We start from the raw sequence: 22,979 nt of genomic DNA, 5'->3' as shown, positions 1-22,979 counted from the left end.
CGTGGGAACACCAGTGTATTTTATGGTCCTGAGTTCCCTCACCACAGCCCTGAAATTCTGCCAACTTTGACCTAGAAAGAAAATGCTGCCAAGCTATCAAAAGAGCAGAAAAGACCAAAGGGGTTTCACATGATGAAAGGGAGGCTGTCTTCTCTTAGCCATTAATAGTGGCAAAGGCTCAGCTTCTGGCCAAGTCCTTGCCCCAAACCAGCTCATGAGCCGCATCTGCCACCTGCTGGCAAAACTAAGACCTGCAAATGTGATTTTCTCTGAAAATTAGTTGGCAATATTCAGTAGACGTTCTGCCCTCCAATTTCCATTTAACAGCACCCTCCATTCTATCTGTAAAATGTACTGACTTCTGCCTGTAAAGCACGCTGAGCACTGAGACTCGGGGGCTCTGGTCCAGTACCCTGTACTCATCCGCTTTGTTCTCCCCAGTTGAGCTGCATTTACAGAACCTGTTCCCAAACCTGTGGATTCAAGTTGTACCTATTGTAATGACATCATTTAATATTTAGTAAGCCAATGCAACTAGAGATTATCATACTAAGTGAAGTAAGTCAGAAAGAGAAAGACAAATATATGATATCACATGTGGAATCTGAAATATGACACAAATGAACCTATCTATGAAACAGAAACAGAATCACAGACATAGAGAAGAGTGGTGGTTGCTAAGGGGGAGGGGGTTGAGGGAGGGATGGAGTGGGAGTTTGGGATTAGCAGATGCAAACTATTATATATAGAATGGATAAACAACAAGGTCCCACTGTATAGCACAGGGAACTATATTCAATATCCTACGATAAACCATAATGAGAAAGAATATAAAAAAAGAATGTGTATATATATACACACAACTGACTCACTTTGCTGTACAGCAGTAATTAAAATAACATTGTACTTCAATTAAAAAATACATTTGAGAATCTGATGAAGTCTATGGACCCTTTGAAGAAGAAAAATAACCACATATACTAAAAATTCAGCTTTCAAAGACCTCTTGAAGCTTGTCACTAAATTCTGTAATCAGAGTTTAGAGATTAAGGGGTTAATAACAATAAATCCTTAAATTTTAAAATAATAAGTAAACCAATGAATTATAAATGTGAAAAGACAGGGAATCAATTTTTTGAAAACCTACATGAATGCTCTCAGTAAAGGCAACTTACTAAAAAAAATAGTCAAATTATGGATGAATCAACCATGCAATAGTGGAAAATTGAAAATCTAGGATTCTGCTCCCAAATTACTTCAAAAGTGTTTTAAAATTTGTGTTTGACTCTAAAGAAAAACTGGAAAATTTAAGTCTCATACTGAAAAAAAGGGAGTTGGCTTATTTTAAAAGACTGGCAAATGTCCCTTTTTTAAGAAGTTAGAATACAGTTTTAGGGATGTGTGTGTATGAAAGAGAGGCAGAGACAGAAAAACAGAGGGGGAGATATTCTTTGTTTTACCTGGCTGGTGGAATAACAGACCAGGCATGAACCGTGTTCACTCCACACAGTAAATGGGCTTCAGAATGGAGTCCACGTAACCAGGCTCCGTGATCTGTGGGCAATAAATGGAGTCAGTAACAATATCCCCCTCCTTTTGATGCAGGGCCCCAGCCCCCTGGAGAGTTCTCCCAGTATCCTACGTAGTTCCATCACAAAGGGACAGCAAGACGTGGCAGCAGCAGTGGTGGAGTAACTGTCATATCATCTACTTAGCTGGGAGCTGTCTCACATATGAGACACTGTCCCTTTGTGACAGAACTGAGACTGAAGGACAGGAGGGGGCAGTCATGCAACCAGACAGTCACAGGCAGAAGGGGAAAAGCTATAAAAGTTACATGAGTGAGTGCCAGCATCCTTGCTGGCATGGTAGGAGATGGACAAGGCTAGAATCAGGCAGGGGCCAGACCGTGTAGGGCCCTGTCTCCCATGGTAGAGTTATTTTTATTTGAAGGGATATAGGAAAGCATTCAAGTGCTTTAAATAAACAGCCATGAATTGGCTTGCATTCAACAAGACTCCTTTGGCCCCTGGGGGACAGTGGATGAATTTGGGGGCAGGAAGGAGTAGCAGCAGGGAATTTAGTCAGGGAACTACTGGTGTGGTCCAGGCCAAGTGGAGTAGTGTGACAGGCCAGAAGCTAGACGGTAACGGACTGAAGACTGAATGAGAGGTGAAGGGAAGATACTGTGCCCAGACCAGTCTTTCCAGAAGTGCAGATGTGAATGGGAGCAGAGAAATAGGGTGGTAAAGTGGAGGGGGCAAGGGAGAGCTTTTAAAGAAGGGGATTACTAGAGCATGCTTGTATGCTGCCAAGAATGATCCAGCAGAGAGGGAGAGACTGGTGAGGAAGAAAAGAAGGCAATAACGAGGAGAGGCAAGTCTGAAAAAAGACAAGGAAAGTGGAGGGGTTGGCTTCAGAGAGAGATAGGAAGATGGAGGACGGGGACACAGTTGAGGTAGGTCTATGGAAATGCATACCGAACTCTTTGAGAAGTCCTGAAAAATGATGAACATGCTTACCGTTAGTTAGCAGCCCCAAATTTATTTGAACACAAAACGCTTTATTCCCATAAGATTTCTCAGGCAGTAGAGCACAGTGGTTAGAGTGAAGACGGAGGCAGACTACCCAGATTCAGATCCTAGCCCCACTGCATTGTTGGCTGTGTAGCCCTGAGCAAGTTACTCAGCATCTCTGTGCCTCAGTTTGATCATATAATAGGGGGGGAGAGTAACAGTTCTTACCTCATAAAGTTGTTGTAAAAACTCTGTGAGCTCATACAGTCAAAGCACTTAAGTGCCTGGCATAGAGTAAGCTCTCCAAGAATATTGCTACTAATTCAATACAGAACTAGTGTTCAGTGCAAAAAACTTGGGGCATCACTGCTAGGTATTGAGTCCTTGAAGGGTTTTAGGGAGGGTGGGGGCATGATAACCACTTTGGCAGCACGGTCTGCCCCTCCTCCACTTCCTCATCCCTTTCTGGGCTCCATCAGCAGTCTCCTGGTACCTTCCCAGTTCCCTTCTTAATAACACGCTGGAGCATGACCTACCTCATTCTTTGCTGCACCCTGTCTCCCATTCGTCACTGCTCCTGGTGGAGGATTTGATATTTAGTTCTCCAAGGCAGCTGGTAACGAATGGACGGGCCATATCAGAATCATCTTGGGAAGCCTGTAGAAAAACCATCCCCCTCATAGTTCTATTTCTATATCAGAATCACCTTCTCCCTCTAACCCCTTCTGAGAAAACAGAGCCATAAAGAGTTTAGGCAACTTGCTGTAGGTGAGGCAACTAGTGTGAAGCCAGGATTCTACTTTAGGTATCTGGTGTCAGAGCTCATGCTCACATTACTATGGTAATTTCATAGTGCTGTATGCAGTTTCCTTGTGCCAGATTTTGAAGGCAGTGAATACTGGATTTCAGAGGATAGAAACGGTATAGAAGATAGTCCTAGTCATTAGCTTACCCAGACCAATATTGATTGAATGCCTACTTCCCAGTCATCACGATCTAGGAGTAAGACAGGCTCTTCCATCCAAGGGATTCCAAGGCGAAGCATCAGTAGATTAGCACACAGGATGCCCTCACAGAACAACAGGAAAAGACATACAACACGTTGTTGTCTTGTATTCTCTGTGGAACAAAACGGGGAGTGCATGAACGAATAATTAGAGTAAAGGAAACATGCAATGGGGACGTGAAATAAAAAGTCCTTGCAGAGAAAGTTTATCAGAGGAGAAATTATCAAACATGGGCCTTCAGCAATGAGGATTTCAAATGGGCAAATGGCGGGAGTAATGTGCACAAAGATGTAAAGTATATGCCATGGAGGAGGTTCAGCTGGAATGAGCTGAATGGCAGGAATGATATATGAAATAGAATCAAAACAATGTTTAATTCTACTTCTCAGAAAAAACAACAGCAACAACCCTCAATACTGATTCTGAGGCATGTCTCTCAAGTGAGAATTATTCTTACCAACCACATGAAAATTGGGACTACTAGGGATGAAGAGGATGACTTGGGGGTCAGCATGTATATAAGTTCTCAGATGGGGGACCACACAAAATTCCTTTCTCTGCAACATTTCTCCATTATCTTAAACCATTTCTATTCCTTTCCAAGGCTAAAGTCAACAATTATATTTGCTTTACACTAATTATTTTGATAAAAGTACACGAAGTCAATCATTTCAGCAGCCCTGACAGACTATCTCCCATCCTGTGACAGATGAAGCAGCACCAGGCTCAGCAAAGCTGAAACTTGTCCAAGATTACCCACTCTCTCCATCTGGAACTCAGGCTAGTCTGGATCCATAGGATTCAGTAGATCCCACCCTCTCCAGGACCTTGTCTCATCAAGGCACATGTGCTTTTAAATTCTCCCTTTTAACGTGTTCTGACCCCTCCGTCTACCCCTTTTCTCAAGACATTGTCATGATTCTTTGTATTTCCTGACAACTTTTTGAAAGTACTGTTTTTACTACTGCTTCACTATTCACTCAATCCTCAGCAATCACAACTATGCCCCCACCTGTCCGGGTAACTCTTAACACTCTTACTTATGTTACATCCAACAGGAATCCCCTTTTCCCTGTCCACAAAATGACACTAGTGAAAACGGTGCACAGACCCCACAACGGGACGACGCAGACCTCACAAGGGAAGGGACTACAAGACTGGAGAGGTCTACAGGCAGTTAGGGAGCAATCTTTCCTTTCCTTCCACTCCTGAAATACTAAGTGGCAAGCTGATGCCATACCTGAAGTGTGTTCTGTCATGAACTGTGATGTATAAACTGTAAAATACACTGCACATTTTCCCTGCACAGCCTCTTGTGTGCTGACCAACTGGGCCCAAATGCTAATCTTGGCAACTTCACTTATGTTAATGGCAATCTGAGTCCCCAATTTTCCATTCTCAATATGAACGAAGTATCTTTGGCTTCCCAGTCACCAATCTCCATGCCTCGTCTAACCAGACCTGATCCCACTGTCAGTGACCCTTGTAAAACAAAGGTGTGATCATATCAACTCCTCTTTCTCACAAACTTGTAGTTCCTACTGCCTTTAAAGTGATGACAATTTCTTCAAAACGTTTCAATTATGATCTTCAACTTTTCAATCTTATCTCCCATCACATTCTCTCTTTACATTCACACCCTGCCAGGCCATTCCTCACTCCTTGCCTTTCCCTTTACCTGGGAATACCCTTCCTCTCCAAAAATGCCTTAAAAAATATGCCTCCCCTGTGAAACCCTCATTTCCTCTAATCAGTCCTTCCCTGTGTCCCTTCAGCATGGTCTTTGCTCCTCACACGACACTTACTTCAATCAGGCTGACTAGACTCTGAGTGTCATCCATTTTTAGATCACTCCTCACTTCCAGCTTCTAACATAGGGTCTTAGACATATATGCACACATTAATTGATGGAATTAAATGAAATATATTACTAACTACCAAAGCAGGGAAAGAGACAACAGGATGTTGTAAATGAAATATGTTAGAAGTCTAACTTTACAGAGCATATCTGAAGTATCTTTTAGTTTCAAATGAAGTCCAAAGACATATTGGTGCATTAGCTATAAAAGCTAAAAAAAAAATTCAAACCACAAAATCAGTACAAATCAATTTTCATTCACATAAAGTCAATGGACCTTTTGAAGAGCAACAGTAAAATAAATGTAGTACCTCAATTAACAAGAAGGCATTACTCTATTTTATTTGGTGTCACTAGGGTTTTATGGCAGGGTGGAAATTAAATTAACTCTCCACTCCACACAGATGTCTGCTCTTGCCACCCAGTCTATCACTGGAGGCCTCTTCCTTGACTGTGATGAGGCAGAGGGCACCAGGTTGGCAATCACATCAGCCGATGGAGCAGCAGTGGTCAGGTAGAAACTTGGCCCAGGCTATCCTTTCCTCAGAGCAGGGAAGCGTGAATGCAGGCGAGGGAGGTGTGACCCTCATGGATATGAGTGTTATCTGGAGCAGTAGTTGAGCAAGATGGAGGAGTGTCACCACATAGAGACTGGGCATATGCAGCGACAGACCCTGACACCCACATAGCAGCCTGCCCAGTGCAGGCAAAGAGAACACCTGCATGGCAAAGCTGGAAATGCGCTCAGAGCTGAAATCCCTGGTTTGTTTTGAAACAGATCCTTTTAAAATACTTATTCTTGCCAAGTGGCCATGATGGCTGCTCTCTCACATGGTTACAAAGAACTAGGTTAAGGGCATTGAAGCAAATTCCCTTTTTAAAATAATGTTTCTCTAGCAAGTTCAAACACCAGAAAAGCAAGAGTAGGTAAATGAGAAAACCAGGGTGATAGTTTAGCCTCTTCACAGTTTGTATAAAATCCAAATCTAAGAGACCTGCCCTAGTACCCCTTTGATCCCAATCCATAGGAAATCTTAAAATTGCCCAGAAAAAGTTTTTATCAAAAATTTATATTGTTTTCAATGAAAAACTCTTAATTTCATAATTTTCATATCACTTTTTTCTTTTTTATTTAAAATATTATAACCAATTAACATACTAGATGACATTGTTTACATTCCAGTGGTGCATGTTTAATGACTAGGGCATGAATGATTAAAAACCACAATAATTATCTCAGCATTCCCTACAAAGTGCCCCATTTGTTTTGTCTAGAGGAGGGGAGAGGAGACGGAATGGAACACAGGGAAGGGAGAGGAAATGAAGAAGGAATGGCATCATATAGGGAGAAAAGCAAATGTCAATTATCATACTTGGGTTTCAGGTTTCAAAACCTGTTGAACAGGATAAACGATAATGAGAAAATAGATGTCACAGTCCAGGTAGACAGCTAGTTCAGTTTAACTTCATCATTCGGCTAAAAGATTAAGAGCTTCTCAAAAATATACCAAATATCGGGCCTACAAAAGTAATTTATTTCTTCGTAAAATTTACTAAGATTTATTCCTTTTGTAAAATGTAAAGAATGGACTGATATCACGAGCAGGTTTCTACTTACAAAAACAGACAGTAATTATGTCCAACGAGCACATCTAACACCATACTCCAAGATACACAGTGAAAGATTTTACAGGTGAGTCTCTCTTACCGATGCAAGGTATATATTTTACATACTTACTGGTATTGTGTCGACACTGGCTATAAAGTATTTAACACACATTTATAATTCACTCAGTGAAGACCTAACAGTAAGGGCAACCGCTTACTTGGGAAAGCATAGAAAATTAGTGTGAGGTAGTTCAATAAAAACCTAGTTTAATTTGTAAGTTATTGTGAGAAAAGAACATTGTGCAAAACTAATCCACAGGTAGTATTTCTCAGAAGTTTCAGTAACAAAGAGAATCTAAATTAGAAATGGCCAGAATGTGTTACTCTTACTAGACTCTCCTTAAGAGCACTTAACTAAGAGCAGTTAGTTTGAAATTAATTAGGACTTTTGTTTTCCTTACCAGTTTTCTAATCGTACCCCAAACTACCCATTTCTGCTTCAGTGCCCTTATACATCTTCATCTTTCTTGCTATTAAGGAAAAATTAGTTTCCTCTGATTCAGGAAAAACCTAAGAGAGATCAGTAGGAACACAATGTATATTAAAATGTAAAGGATCCGGAGGCAACATTTAAGAGGGCTGCTAATGACCGAACAGTAGCGTTTGGTTTTTCTACCGGTAAGAGTTTACTGGGGTCATGGGGCGTCATGCATTCACTCTACAGCTAATGTGTGACTAATGAACAACACTCACAAACTACAACAGTATTTTTGAAAATAGACTATGTTTTTACCTCAAAATGTTGTACAGGCTTGTGCCTAGGCAACAATGAGTAGTTACATCTTCATAGTGTAGCACATACTGGCCGATAGTGTATACCAAGTCTTATCTGTAACCCCAAACAGCTTCACTTGCCTGCTGCTGATTTCACTATCAGATCATCCATGTCCTCTTCACCTTTACCTTTTTAGACAACACAGCAGGATTAGCATGGAACAAAATAATGAAAGGGCTTACAGGAAAGTCTGCTGCTTTACATATATAATCAAGCTTCTTGATATTGTTAAGGGGTTTGTATGGTAGCCTTTTCACTTAAGAGGCTGGCATTTCTCTTAGGAAGTCTGGTGTGAATGCACTGTACCTTTACCAACCTGGAAGAGTGCATACCAGGAACAATCAGCAGCCGAGGGTGTGTAACAAAATGAGAGCTGTTCAGCAAACAGTATGAAAGAGTTGAGATGCTTTGTTTATGTCTATTATAATTAAGCAATCCCAACAACACAATCATTTAACAAATGGTCAGTTTATATTAGAGGGTAACAGAACAGTAACCAGGAAGGAATATGTAGAAAGAATTATTGTCTCTTGCCTAACCTATAAAGTTAAATAATATATCTTGGTCAAAGTAATTTTCCGACAGTAAGACCATGGGTATATTAAGTATATAAAGTTGAAAAAACAAAGTTATAAGATAAGCAAAGTGGCTTTATATAAGTACTGCTTGACAGAAATCTTATTTGTAATTTCTTTAAAAAAATGTTTAAGATGTTTTAAAGGTTCAAAAGTAAAATAAAAAGAACTAGCACATTTTTAATTTAATACAGTTAAGAGAAGAGGGAAGGTTGTATTTAGCTATTCATTTTTAAAAACCCAGGACATGCAACACTTAAACTTTGTTTTTAGGATATAACAAGTATTTTGGTCTACATGACTAATAAGAATTGATTTTCTCTGATCAACTGAAACATGCTGGTTGGCAAGTGGGAGCTGGCATTTACAACAAACAATACTGTAACAACACTTGGTTTTCCTTGCTTAACCAAAATCTGTATCAAGAGATGGCTTATCGGCGAGGAAACAGAAAATAAGGGAATCTTCTGAGAGCATGTCAGTTGTTAAAGTGCAATAGTGAAATAATCTATCCTATAGAAATAAAGCTAGTTAACTGTCAAACTAATAAAAACTAGGAACACACTACACTCATGCTCAAATTTCTTCTGAAATTGTAAATCCAATCCTGTTTCTACAATTCAAGAGGTGTTACAGTCTTAAAACTTTAATTTGCCTAATTAATGCACCCTGTCATATCAGTAGAAAAGGGATTAATAAAAAGGCTGCCAACTTCAAAAGAAGTTAGAAATCATCACTTTAAACCATCAAAGACAAGCTTACTATTTCAAAGCATATAAAATGGCTATTAATGTATTTTAATCCTAAATATTGCACATTAACAATGACCTAAAAGACCTTACTCAAAACGAATTTTGCACTGAATATATGAATAACATGCCAAGTGGACTTTCAGATGCTGCACGTTGAGCCACACCAGTTCTTGCTCCTGCTGGTCATTAATTCCATTGGGCTTTCTGCCTAGAACCTTTCGCTTACTTAAGTATGCATTTCCCAGTTCATTACATGAAATCCCTCTTGTTCCAAAAATAACAAAAAGTGCCTGGGGCATTACAGACAACATATTTCAGAGATAATGAGACTTCAATGACATTTTACTTAAGAAAACTTCAGTTATAGAGAAATAATTCTGCAGATATAAAATGTAAACAGTTAACATACAACTGTCAGGAGCAGCGCCATTCTTACACTGTTCAACATCCACATTGTGTGTTTTATTGAAAATCAGGTATAAAAAAATGAAAGACTCAGACTAAATAACCACCAATTATGCCTGCTCTGCTCAATGTGAAGAAACAGTCCTTAGAAAATGATATCCTATATATGGCTGTGTGCTACTATTTTCAGATGAACGGTATATTGCTCATTTTATACATCACCTACAGAAATCTAAGTAGGCTTTGGAACCTCCCAACAGCTAGTATAAATATGATTATGCCACAGGTAGAATCAAATGGCCAGAAACACCCTGAGAACTGGTGCTCAACTGACTGACACTCTAACAAGAAACCGAATAGGTCCAAGGGCCCGAGGCTGCAGGAAAGAGAAAGACCAGACTCTAGATCATTGCTGGGACCTACAGCCTGAGTAGATTAACTCAGTGTATACAAAAACAGGCTCATAGCTAGTAAAGGTGAACCATCTGTTTATTTGCATTGAAATGTATTATTCATGAAGTATCCTCTTGACTCTACGTGATCATAAGCTTTGAGCATGCCACAAATTTGCAGAAAACACCATATTCTCTTACTTTACTTTTGGTGGGTAGGATGGGGATAGGAGGGTGGTGGTAGATGCCCAACATCTTCAAAGACATGCTCTGAGTTATTCTACCATTTAGATGATGGGGCTTTTGCCAAAATTCATGTAGGATTATCTACCAATTGTTGTAACTAAATTAGAATTGGCAAGTAGCAAATATTGGAGGTTTTTTTAACACGTTCATCATTTACAGTAGTTATTCCTGAATATAAATGGCTACAGGTTATTTTCCCTCACTCCTCTGGGGTTATTTCATTGATAAGCACATAACCCTAAAGGATAGCATCATGAACAAAACATTTGAATAAATTCTAATAAAAAAACTATAAAAATCTTAAATAATTCATGATATAGGCAAGTCACCACATAATAGTTGCTTTGATAAACAAAATCTTACAAATTCAGTAAAAAAAAAAAAAAATCAGCAGCATAAGATAAAGCAAATATGCAAAAATTTTAAACCATGATAAAATAATTAGGTTTACATTATACAGTTAATTACAGCAAAAATACAGTTTTGTTGTTGTTTTAAAACACAACTTAAGTTTTAAATTACATCACTTGAAATTAAAAAAAAAAACTACTACAAAATGAATTCTACGTTTTTGAAAAATCACTCAAAAATAAGACCACTGAATTGTTTTCAAAGTAGTTCTATCAATGACTAAACAACTCCCCATCCCTCCCACCCCCAGAAGGCCCAAGTAGTCATCTACAGCAGCCCAGAGGCCCAGCTGATGCTTCTAGACTGCTGTCTGTATCCGAGGCCAAAGTCGGATCTGTTGACATTGAAGACACATCATTGACAGACGATGATGACGATGGATGCTGAGAGCCATTGATCACTGCTGCACCTGTGCTATGAGAAACAAAACAGCAAATCAGTTGCAGACAGAGTTGCAGACCGAGCTACTTGTACTGTACTGACCACCTCCAGTGGTCAATAATTTTTCTTTTGGTTTTAAAAGGCTCACTAAAAATAATCACAAGTGATATTCAACACAACACTAACAAACACTTTTCACTGCTAGCTACGAGGTAAGAATTCTGAAAACGTCTGGAAACCTGGAGTCCTGTCCTTCCTACTAATTTGTTTTTCATTTTCAGTTCAGGACAAGAATTGTTAAGTCCAAGCCATAGTCAGAAATGGTCCTATGGCAATACTCATGAATTGGCTTCAGACTGTGTGTGAATAACACTTAATAATACATGCAAAACTGTCTGCATTGCATTTTGTTGGAGAGAGGATCTCAAAGCAATGTATGACTCAAAGAGTTAACAACTACTGCCCTAATAAATGTAAATTGGTGCAGCCACTGTGGAAAACAGTATGGAGGTTCCTCAAAAAACTAAAAAGACAATTGCCATATGATCCAGCAATCCCACTCTTGGGCATATATCCAGACAAAAACTATACTTTGAAAAGATACATATACCCCAATGTTCACTAAAGCGCTATTTAAACAGCCAAAACATGGAAGCAACCTGTATGTCCAATGACAGATGAATGGATAAAGAAGATGTGGTATATATATACAATGGGATACTACTCAGCCATATAAAATAACAAAATAATGCCATTTGCAGCAACATGGATGGACCTAGAGATTACCATACTAAGTGAAGTAAGTCAGAAGAAGAAAGACAAATAACATATGATATCACTTATATGTGGAATCTAAAATATGACACAAATGAACTTATCTATGAAACAGAAACAGACTTACATAAAGAACAGACTTGTGGTTGCCAAGCAGGAGGGGGTGGTGGGGGAGGGATGGATTAGGAGTTTGGGATTAGCAGATGCAAACTATTGTATATATGTATACATTAAAGGACAGTCCTGTCCTTTCCACTGACTTATTTTGTAACCATAGTCAAGTGTTGTCTAGGATTCAAATTTTTCACTTATAAATTAAGAACAAACACAACTGCTCTATCTCACGAGATTATTGTTTACTCAAAACATTTGACACTTAGGATGTGCCAATCACTAGGACAGTATGCTAAAGTATAAAACTCTCCCTAATAATGGACTTTTCAAATTCCATTCAAGCCTCCATCATGAACAATTCACTTATATGACTACTGTATATCAATACAAAGCTAATTAACTGAGTTATTAAAGCATTTATAAGATAGCTTTTGTTACAGCTAATTGTAGGTAAAAAGCTGTTGAAACCAATTTATGTTTTCAAGAGGATCTATATTAAAATTTGGAAGACTGCATTCTTGATCAAGTTTAAAAAACAAAGAATTAAGGCTTCCCTGGTGGCGCAGTGGTTGAGAATCCGCCTGCCGATGCAGGGGACGCGGGTTAGTGCCCCGGTCCGGGAAGAGCCCACATGCCGCCAGGAGGATCCCACATGCTGCGGAGCGGCTGGGCCCGTGAGTCATGGCTGCTGCCTGCGTGTCCAGAGCCTCTGCTCCACAATGGGAGAGGCCACAACAGTGAGAGGCCCACGTACCACAAAAAACAAAAAAAAAACCAAGAATTAACAGAACTCAACATATAACCAAAAATGTCATAGGAAGCTACAAAAATTATTTAAACAAATATATGTTTATAGTACAACAAAACGGGCACCTGAAACTACCCCTATAAATCTTACTTCACTGATGCTAAATATGATATCCAATTTTTTTCTTAGAATGTATAAGAACCTTAGAAGGATTAAAATGGCATAGTTTCACGCAAATTCAAGACCTACCTGTTGAAACATTACTCAGCCTTCAAGGCTCAGCTCAAATTTAATCTTTTCCCTAAAATTGCCCTATTCTCTGTTGCCAGCCATATGGGATGCTGGAAAAACCATGCCCTCTGAAGTTACTGATAAACGTGGCTTCAAGTATTGCTTTTCTACACAAAAGATTTGTAGTCTTATATCATTTAATTTTTCTAAACTTGTTTCCTCATCTGTAAAATGTGCACAACAACCCCTTCCTCAGGGTTCTGGGGGGATGAATGAAACAAAGTACAAAAACTATCGGTGTCTGTCATGTAGTATGTACTTAATATGTACATGTTACCTGTCATTTAACTTTTCCTTTAAATTCTTTATGCTTTTACAAGTACTAAAATTTAATATGAGCTTATGATAAAAGAAAATGTTTAACTCCTGCAAACCAATGTTCTTAAGAGCTAGAATACCTTCTGACAGCAGTTTTAATGCCACTGCCTTAAACAAATCAAAAATACCAAAATGAGAAAAGAGGTATCATGTACAAAATTGGAATCCCGTACAGAATTCTGCCATGAAGTTTTAGTTTATTTATCCAAAGTAAGGATTGTTAAATCACAGAAAGGTAAATATATTGAATTGTGAGAAATTTCTTCTTTAAAGACAACAATGCCAACAACAACAAAAAAAGGTTTTAAATTTCTGTTCTTCAATGGGATGTCAGTATCAAAGAAAAAGATATGCATTTTATGAAGTCAATTACTGATATACTAGTAAAATGTACTGATAGAACAGTGTACCAATGCTTTCAAATTTACCACAGAAAGTGTATTCCTTATACTTAATAAACTTTGAATACTAATGGTACTAAATATGGAAAGAACTGAAAGTTTCAGGCCACTGAAGATTACAACACAAGAAGTAAACTGTAATCTTAACTAAGCTTATATTGTAACCAACCTAAAGGAGAGGGTTGCCCCCGTATAACTCCATTCTTGGTTCTCTCCTCCAAGTCCATAACTTCTTTGTATATCAATTCTGAAAAAGAGGTGAACAAAAACTTTTCAAAGTCTGAGAGGCAATCTCCCAAGATATGTATGTTTTAAGTAAAAAATTTTTACACACATTAATTACTTCGAATGGTGTTCTTGCAATGGCAGAGGGTCCAGAAGTGTCAGCCTAAGATTCAAAGGTGTTAATAACAATTTCTTGATCCTCAACTATGAATTATATTGAAAGAAGCAAAGTCTCTGCTATAATATTCTGAAAGTTGGATTAAGATACAGCTGGGGTTAGAAGCTTTATCTCTTTTACTCCACCAGCACTTTGTATTATACCATATCATTCTGTACAGCAAATGCTAATTTAATTCTCTCAGTGAGGGCCTGAATCAAATTTGTCTTTAACTTCTATTTCCTGAGCCCTGGCATAGTACCTGGTACACTGTAGGTACTTACCCAGATATCTGTTAGAAGATTTAAATGCAAGCGTATGTGGAACCTTCTTTAATCAGAATAGAATATAAATATATTTTTATTAAAGGAAAAGAATCAGGTAACTATACTTTAACTCCTTCTGAGTTGAAGCATGGCATGCTATGACTGTCAAGAAGATTTCTTCATGAGAATCTTGTTCCTTAACTAGGCTTCTGGACAGTGGGTGGACTGCTGGGAGGACTACTCCAACTGAAGAGTAACACCAGATCCTGCCCAGCAGTGTACGTGCCTCCTGCTCTGTATTCTTCTACATGATCCTGATGTCAAGTGTGATGTGCCTTATGAGTCTGAATGCCGACTTAAGAAGAACCTTCTGGTGGATGCTAACATTGCCATTATTCATCATCTTCTCTGGGTCATAAAATCCTTTGAGAATTGCATAAAAGCAATGAACTCTCTTCTGAGAAAAATGTATAAACAAAAAATGTTGCACAGAATTTCAAGGAGTCTGTAATTCTTTACATTAAACTTTCAATAAATGATTTCTGATCACAGGGTATGGCAACATTTATGTTGATAATAAGGTAAAACAAGTGGGTATGTTGGGATGCACAAGAGCTGGAGACGCCTAAGTTTGCTTGCGATGGTTAACCTACTTGGGCTGGGAAGAAGAAAAATAGGAAGTCTTGATAGAGGAAAGAATGGGAGATGCTTTTCTTTAAAGAAACAAAAAGGAATGATAAGCATTCCGAATAGGAGGATTAAAAAGAGAGAGAAAATACCCCTTTGTAAAATGGGACTGAGGCAGAAGAACCAAAGCTAATTAGGAGTACTAACTAGACAAAGCAATCTGTAGTTAATGGCTTTGGCAATGAATTTTTCTGTTATGATGCTAAAATTCTTAAGCAGATCTTGAAAAAGGGAGTTTGTAGGTAATTACTAAACTGCATTTGGGGCTAGAAGAAAAAGATAAGGAATAAAGATAAACATGTTTACAGTAATAAAAAGTCCCAGATATAACCATATACAAATGAAATTACGATGTTTCACTGATTTTAAGATGTACTTTATTCACAGTTTAATATCTTTGAAACTGGGTTGCATCTATAATCAATTGTGCAGTACAACTGGCATTGTTTCCTCTTTCTTAGTGGTACATAATAGTGTGTTTTACAATTGGTGGCCTATTAAGATTCCATGAAATACCACAAATGTTTATTGTAAATGTAATGAAATATAAAAATATCAGGTTAGATACTTTAATACATACTCTAATCTAAGTTTCTATACTCCTGTATATTACATATATAGATGCACTAGGTTCTACCCAATTCTATCATTCTGGTGGGCTCTACAGAGTCTAACTATATGTCTCCCAAAGTCGACTTAGCGAAAACTAATCTCTGGTTATTCCTAAGAAGAAAGAATCAAATTCATTCCTCCCCAATAAATCTGTAGATGGATTACGTGCTCCGGTCTATATTTTTGCCTTCCAAGTATTTAGGTTCTTAGATCTTAATAACATGTCTTCTGTCTACCTGATTTTAAGTGACCTGTCCAAAGTCATGTAGTTACAAAAGCGGTCAAAATATCAAATGACAACAATATAAATGGAGGCAAGCAGGATCTAAAAATTACCTGGCTGAAATGTCCCAGGGAATCTTTTAAAGAAAGAAATATTTTAACACTGCCATGACTTTCAAAGCATTATTAATGTTCAACCAAAGTAAAAAAATAAAATAAAACTATTAGATATGCAAAGATTAAAAATTAACTCACTCTGTTGGTGAGGGTGGGGGTAAAAGAGACATTCCCATAAAATGCTGATGGAAGTGTAAACTGCTACAATTTCTTTGGAGAGTAATCGGAAATAACTGAAAAATATCCTTTGGCCCAGTGAATCTCCTTGTAGGATTTTTCTTACAGGCATGTTCTCAGATGTGCACAAGAACACTGCAGAGTTGTTTGTAACAACAGACTAGACACAACTTAAATGCTCTTCAAATGGTTGTTAGAAGCAGAACCCTGCGACACAGCCGAACAGCAGATCACTAACCGGCTATTAAACCAAATGAGCCAGGTATATGGAGAAAGAGAGAATAATCTCTAAAATATACGATTATATCAACAAAGCAAGTGTGCACTGTATACAACCATATGTGATTAAAACAGGGTGGGAGAGGAGAAGGGGGAGACATCAAACACACAAGTTTGTATTTTTGTAGACTATGGAAGAACATAAAAGTTCCAGAAAGCACAAATGTGTCTTTGTCTGGGGTGGGGAACAAAGACATTAGGATTAAGTCAGTGAGGGAAGGAGACATACTGTCTACTTTTGTAAAAATATTAAATCATATTATTAAATATCAGTTACAAATAATAGGAAATATCTTTCATTTCCCTAAAATGATGAATAAATCAACATAGAAAGCCAGAGCTCTTTCAGCTTCATCTTAAAGAATCTGGTGAATGTTACCTTTCCACTCTTCTATTGTGTGTTCCCTTTCATCTAACTGCTTGTCAGGTATCTTTGGTGGTGGCTGAAAAACAAGGCAACAATAATTGAGTCAGTTTATTGGGAGTATACAAATTCTTTACAATTATTTGAAATGTTAGCCAGACAGAAGGCTTGGAAAAATACATCATTAGGCCAAGATTGATCAATGATCAACACTGATCTCGTGTAGAGAGAACAGTGACAGGAAAAAAGATGTTTAACTGTCTTTTTCTTTTCTTCCTGTTTTTGAAATTGTCACATTTTATTTATATCATAGAATTGTGCTATGCTTTGGATACAATAATTTGTTTACAACTAAGTTAAGATGTTTTCCCAAAGTGGTCAACATTCTAGCTCAGCATACAAGGTAACATGGCAAAAAGGCAGGAAACAGTGCGGGGGAACTTTATTTTGTGTAGGAGGTACTTGGATATGTTCATTCTCTTAAGAAACTTCTCATGCAAAAACAGAAAAACACCATCATCATTTATTTATATTTTTATTTAAAATTAAAAAATGTCCTCCAAACCTAACTTTAATTCTAACTCTAAGAGTACAATATAGTCTTCAAACATTAAAGAACTTACAGCTTCTGCTTCAGAAGGATCATACCAGACATTGATATATGGGTGCTGGAGAGCTTCATCTACAGAAATCCTTTTAGATGCATCAATTACCAGCATTTTGGATAACAAATCCCTTGCCTGACTGGCTGCAAAAATAATGAGATGTTAATGTACACGTATCTCATAAAAGCTTTAAAATTATCAATAAATTTCAGAAACTTGAAATTATCATTTATTAAAAAATGTTTTAAACAGAACAGATTTACTATAAAATTAGGTCATGCATATGATTAAAAAATATAAAATCACAAAAAAAATAACTAAAAAGAACTAAAACCTCACACTGTTCCATTACCCAGAGACAATGTTATGTCCCATGAGAATATGAATACACCCTCATAAACCCCCTCCACAACCACCCACCTACCCACAATGGAATTAAAGATATATGTTTATAAAAAGTACCTTTAAGTTTGTTGTGTTCCGAGTCAGCTGGGAAAAGTACATCAGGGAAGAGTTTCTCAAAGCTATATCCAGCATATTTAGGTCTGTTTTCAACATAAGTCCTTACTGTTGGTTGTAGTTTCTTCATGAATTCAGGACATGGTGTTCCAAGCTGTTCAATAACTTTATTCCACTGATCAATATCTAATATCAAGTAGCTAAGAAAAAATACTGTGTATCTAATGTTCAACATATTAGTCATATCCATATTAAAATAAGAAAATGGCAATTAAAAAATCCTAAGAAAGAATGTGGCAGTTATAAATCTTACAGCCACCTTGCAAAAGGCAATGATTGTAGGTGGACAAAAAGGATCAGTAAACAAGCTTTGTTAACCTTATTTATTATGTGCATGTGTGTGTCTACTAATACTAATTTTATTATAAAAATGGAAGCTTAAATTCTAAATTCTTAAATTCTAAATACAAATGATAAGTGGCTCAAAGAAAAATGATAATTACTACCCATAAGGACCCTAAATGTAAACTGTACATAATTTTAGAATACAAAATTTGCCTTTCCTTCCAGCTTATCAGAAAATGTGAATGCATTTCCGAGAAGATAAATATTTCTTATTACATGTCCTGCATTTTTTGAGTTTTCTACACTAACAGAAAACCAGTAGCAATAAAAACGATGGCATTTCCTTTTGCCATTCTTTGTTCAGCTTATGTTAATAAAATTTTTTTAAAGCTCTGAAATGTAAGAAAATGACTCAGTATTTTGGTTAAGGTGTAAGGTTAGAATTCTCTGGTCTCTTTCCTTCCAATCTTTAGCGCTTACACCTCAAACTCCTCCCCGTGGACTAAGACCTAAAACTTTCCTATTGTAACCCAGTGAATACGGTTTTTCCCATTCCTCTTCCTAAAACAATTCTAAGTTTCACTAGCTGATAGACACATAACACTGTTACTATAAAGATTAGTAGTCAGTCAGATGAACAAAAATCATGACCCAAGTCTACTCATCACCATGTAAAACTATTACTGCTGAAATTCTCAGATGAAAAGATCAGTATGTTATGTTGAGTAATGAGACAATAACCAAAAGACACAGAACACACAGCACATTAACAAAAAAGGAAGTGGGGAGGACAAAACAAAAGGATGACCAGAAGCAACAGACAATTCCAAAATTCATATTTTATGTCCTAAGTACTTCTAGACTTACTCAAGTGTATAATTATTAGAAAATTTAATGCAAGCCATGACTTTTGATTTAGGTTAAATAAATCAACTCAAAGCCAGCAAATAATTGTGGATAATTAACCTGAGCAGTTTTCAGAATTAACATATGAAACAACCAATAAATTAGGGAAAGGAAAGTCTATGTCAAATAGCAGGTGGTATTTTGAAAGAGTAATTTAACAATACTTTCTTATTAGGGAGAGACAAAATACATTATACCTGACCAAGCTGAAGTGCTGTCATACATTTTGACCTTTAGAAACTACATTTTAGGCCAAAGATAAGGATACGATCAGTACCTGGGAACAAAACACCACCTTTGATCATTTCTCCCATGATGCACCCAACTGACCAAATGTCAACTGAAAACAAAATGCAATGACATTAACATAAAGATTTTGGTTAAAATTAAAAAAAATATATAAACATTAAAAAAAATCACACACACCATGTATACTTCAAAATTATAGAAAGCAGTATAAAATAAAAATGAGTGACAGTGAATGTGCTCTAACTACCAGCAGAGACTGTATTTCCTACTGCCAGATGCAGCCTACAAACATTTCAGCTTTGTATCTCAACAGTTTTTGAACTATAACAGCCACAAACTTTACGTCTGTTTAAAAAAACCCACATGTATGAATGTACACTATATTCATTTTCATTAGAGAACATAAGGAAGTTCATCACCTAACTAATTAAACTGCTGCAGCAGCACAAGGATACAGTCCCTTCCTGGAAAGAGGATTTTGTGGCAAACCATTTCTCCCATAATGCACCCCACAGACCATAAATCCACTATATGTTTGCAGCACAAAAGAAGGAAAAGCAAAGCAAAAGGTCGTTAAAATCAAAGAAGCATAATATGACTGCATTATATAAAAACTGCAAAACATCACCAAAAGAAAAAAATGATTTTAATTTTAGCTAATGGAATAATTTAAAACACAAAACATTTGTCAAAAGGCTTTGATTCACAAAAGCAAATGTGAAGTGTGGCGTTTTAACTATGTATCTAATTTAAAGTGAGAGCTATGCACAGAAATCACATAATTTAAAAAACCTACATTTTGCCCCTGAAAATTTATTTATAAAATATGAAAAAGAACCAAACACAAATCTTATAAGTAAGGCTGAAAATGTACATCAGGTAGCAAAATTTAAAAAATAAAATCTTTATACTATTTTGAGGTTCAACTGTGCATTATACTCTCTCTTTAAGTCAAATAAAAGAAAAAAGCATGGGCAGACATAATCTAGTATATTAAAATACTTAACAGAAACAGTGTTTCTATGAATAATTACAGTTAAAAAGTTAATCTAAAGCTCTTTAGAAATTTTCAAGTTGGAGTTCATAAATTCGTTTTGAGAGGTGCTATGTTTACTCTGAATTGAAGGTCATTTTTCTCCTTGGCAACACCATGCTGCATTTACTCTACTATCCCAAAAGGAACAAGTGCACAGAGAACGAACAAATAATCAATCAAAAAAACTTAGTAAAAGAAGTATATTTCATGTTTTCCACCTAAAGTGTTTTAAACCCATAGAACCAAAACGCTTTTGGTTTAAGAAGTTGGTTTTGGCTGAATACAGTATGAAAGTTCCCACAGATTTATTATCTACAGAGTCTCCTAGTGGACTTACTGACCCTTGCCAATTTTAATTTTTTTCTTTTTTTTTGTTGGCCACACAGCATGCAGGATCTTAGTTCCCCGACCAGGATCAAACCCGTGCCCCCTGCAGTGGAAATGCGGAGTCTTAACCACTGGACCACCAGGGAAGTCCCATGACCCTTGTCCCTTGTCAACTTTAAATGAGAGCTCTAGTCAATACTGAAAAGAATCTGCTAGACAGAGAAATGGGCAATTTGGGGACCTCCACCTGCTTCATTAAAACTAACCACATACCCTGACATTTTATATCTTTGGGTTTGAAAATCAGACAAAAAGAGTAGGTGCTTGCAGTTTAATACAAGAGGGGAATGAGCAATTTGAAAGGAAAGCTTTAGAAACTTGCATTTGTTTTTGAAGTTTGAAGGCCCCAATTCTCTAATAGCAAAAGAAGAAAAGTGCAGGAATAGATGTTAGAAATATACCCTCTACCAATACAGGAGGACTTGGGAACTTAAAGTCAGTACTTTCTAATACACTCATAAGGAGATTGTCAGTTCATTACAGAATTTTAGGAGCTAGATTTGGAACAAATTTTAGAAATCCTGTGGAACTAAAGTTTCTCTAAAATTTCACATTAAAATACATACAATTCTTTTTATATTTATGGCATAGTTCAACTTTCAAGGATAAAATTTTAGAGGAAAAGTTAACATTCATAAATCAGTTCAGAGAAAATTTTTTTCCAGGGTTTTCATTTTTTGGCAAAAATCTATTACAATAATTTTTCCCTGTGGACTTTATAGAGAATAGCAAGCTTTAGTTAACTATTCAAGACACAACTTATGTACATAATCTTAAGAAAAACATCTTAAAACAGATTTCAAAAGCTGCAAGCATGAGAAAAGATATTGTCTGGGTTAAAGAAGGCTTTCCTCAGAATATGATAAGCCTGATTCATACATAAAACGAGTTTTACAGGGTCTAACTGCTTAGTCTATTTGGCAGTTTAAATATATTCCATTATCTCACACTTTCCAAAAAGCTTTGACCTGGCTTTCAATAAAAGACATATAAAATAAAGTTGTTAAAACAGGTGGCGGTGGGTTAAAGGTGTTACTAAAAGGTAGAAGTTCTTATGTTTAACCTTTCTGGCTAATGTAGTTATCATAATTAAGCATTACATTCGACTCAGTCTTCTGGGGCCCAAAAAAAGAAAAAAAAAAGGCAATAAGGTAGATGTATATAATTCTTATCTAAGAAAGGAAAGCATGTCAATTCTTTACATGACAGTTTTTCTTGGTGCTAATTTCTAGTAGGGAGCTCCCAAGATCACAATTATAGGACAGAGTGCCACATTATACATTATCTGTGACAATCAATGGTTTTACAGCAAATACAGAAACAATCTTCATGCCGGTCACTTAAAGCAGCAATTCTCAAAAAAAAAAAAAAAAAAAAAAGAGTCTAATACTAAATCTAACTCACTGGATTTTACAGGGTATAAGGCAATTTTAGGTAAAGAGTAAGACAACAGAACAGCATGTTTATTTAAGAACAAAAGAATAGTAGTAAATATTTAAAGTGTTTTTAATGAGCTCAGAAAAGAAAATTAAGCTAAAATCTTCAGTTCAACGTTATCTTTTATAAAAAAGAATCCCCCAAATTGACTTGATACAGTTTCCTGATTCAAAGTGAACTGCTGTTTCAGATTCTTTGCTAGAAAAAATGTCTAGGTCCTATTCTAGTTAAGTATTTTGGATTAAGTTACCATATTTAAAAAGTTATAGTTTAAGTCAATAAAATCCTGTGTAGACTTACTCATCTCTTAAAATGACTGAGATTCAACAAAATTTCTTAAGTATAAATATATGTATATTTATGCATAAAATTTTTTTAAATTCATGAAGTACATGCTTGATAAATGTTCTTCAACCTTGATTCTAATGCTGATACATATAATTGACTATACTCACACATAACAATGCCATTTCTTTAAGGCTGGACACAAGGTCTTTGATGAAACACTGTTTTCTCCGAAAGGCAACCTTAAATTAATTATCCATCAGCTATCCATCAGCAGAATGGCCTTATTGCAGCCCTTAAAGTTTGCACTAAGTGCTACTGCTATTTAATGTCATGGGATTGGAAATGTGTGCAAATATCATTAATGCAAACTTAAGATTTCTTGAGCCCATGTTAGAATGCTCATTTTCAAGTTACAGGCAAGAAAATGGTATATATTCTGTTACATGGGCCATGGCAACAAATTCTTTATCTAACGGTAGTGTTGATGATTATGTATTTGTATTTAAATAAACAGGGGCCCCAAGTTTTT

The 22,979-nt window shown here is 36.6% G+C and overlaps 1 protein-coding gene across 3 annotated transcripts in view; it reads right to left on the bottom strand.

Moving 5' to 3' along the window:
• Nucleotides 1-6,472: 6,472 nt before the first annotated feature.
• The window catches only part of MAPK8 (mitogen-activated protein kinase 8), a 110,427-nt gene continuing 93,920 nt past the window's right edge, over nucleotides 6,473-22,979 (bottom strand). The window contains exons 7-12 of one of the 3 annotated variants that reach the window (XM_007106632.4): nucleotides 19,322-19,393; nucleotides 17,806-17,988; nucleotides 17,362-17,486; nucleotides 16,754-16,817; nucleotides 13,802-13,879; nucleotides 6,473-11,019 (exon numbers count right to left, since the gene is read on the bottom strand). In XM_007106632.4, the coding sequence (XP_007106694.1) occupies nucleotides 11,003-11,019; nucleotides 13,802-13,879; nucleotides 16,754-16,817; nucleotides 17,362-17,486; nucleotides 17,806-17,988; nucleotides 19,322-19,393 (539 nt within the window). In that variant the 3' untranslated portion in view covers nucleotides 6,473-11,002. Of the gene's footprint in view, nucleotides 11,020-13,801; nucleotides 13,880-16,753; nucleotides 16,818-17,361; nucleotides 17,487-17,805; nucleotides 17,989-19,321; nucleotides 19,394-19,757; nucleotides 19,830-22,979 lie in introns of all 3 variants that reach the window. The other 2 variants (XM_028481912.2, XM_028481911.2) reach the window with 2 other exon arrangements.

Source organism: Physeter macrocephalus, chromosome 20 (genome assembly GCF_002837175.3).
Source record: "Physeter macrocephalus isolate SW-GA chromosome 20, ASM283717v5, whole genome shotgun sequence".
NCBI lineage: Eukaryota > Metazoa > Chordata > Mammalia > Artiodactyla > Physeteridae > Physeter > Physeter macrocephalus.
The sequence above is the reverse complement of the archived record's forward strand: the minus strand, read 5'-3'. Positions and strand labels throughout refer to the sequence as shown.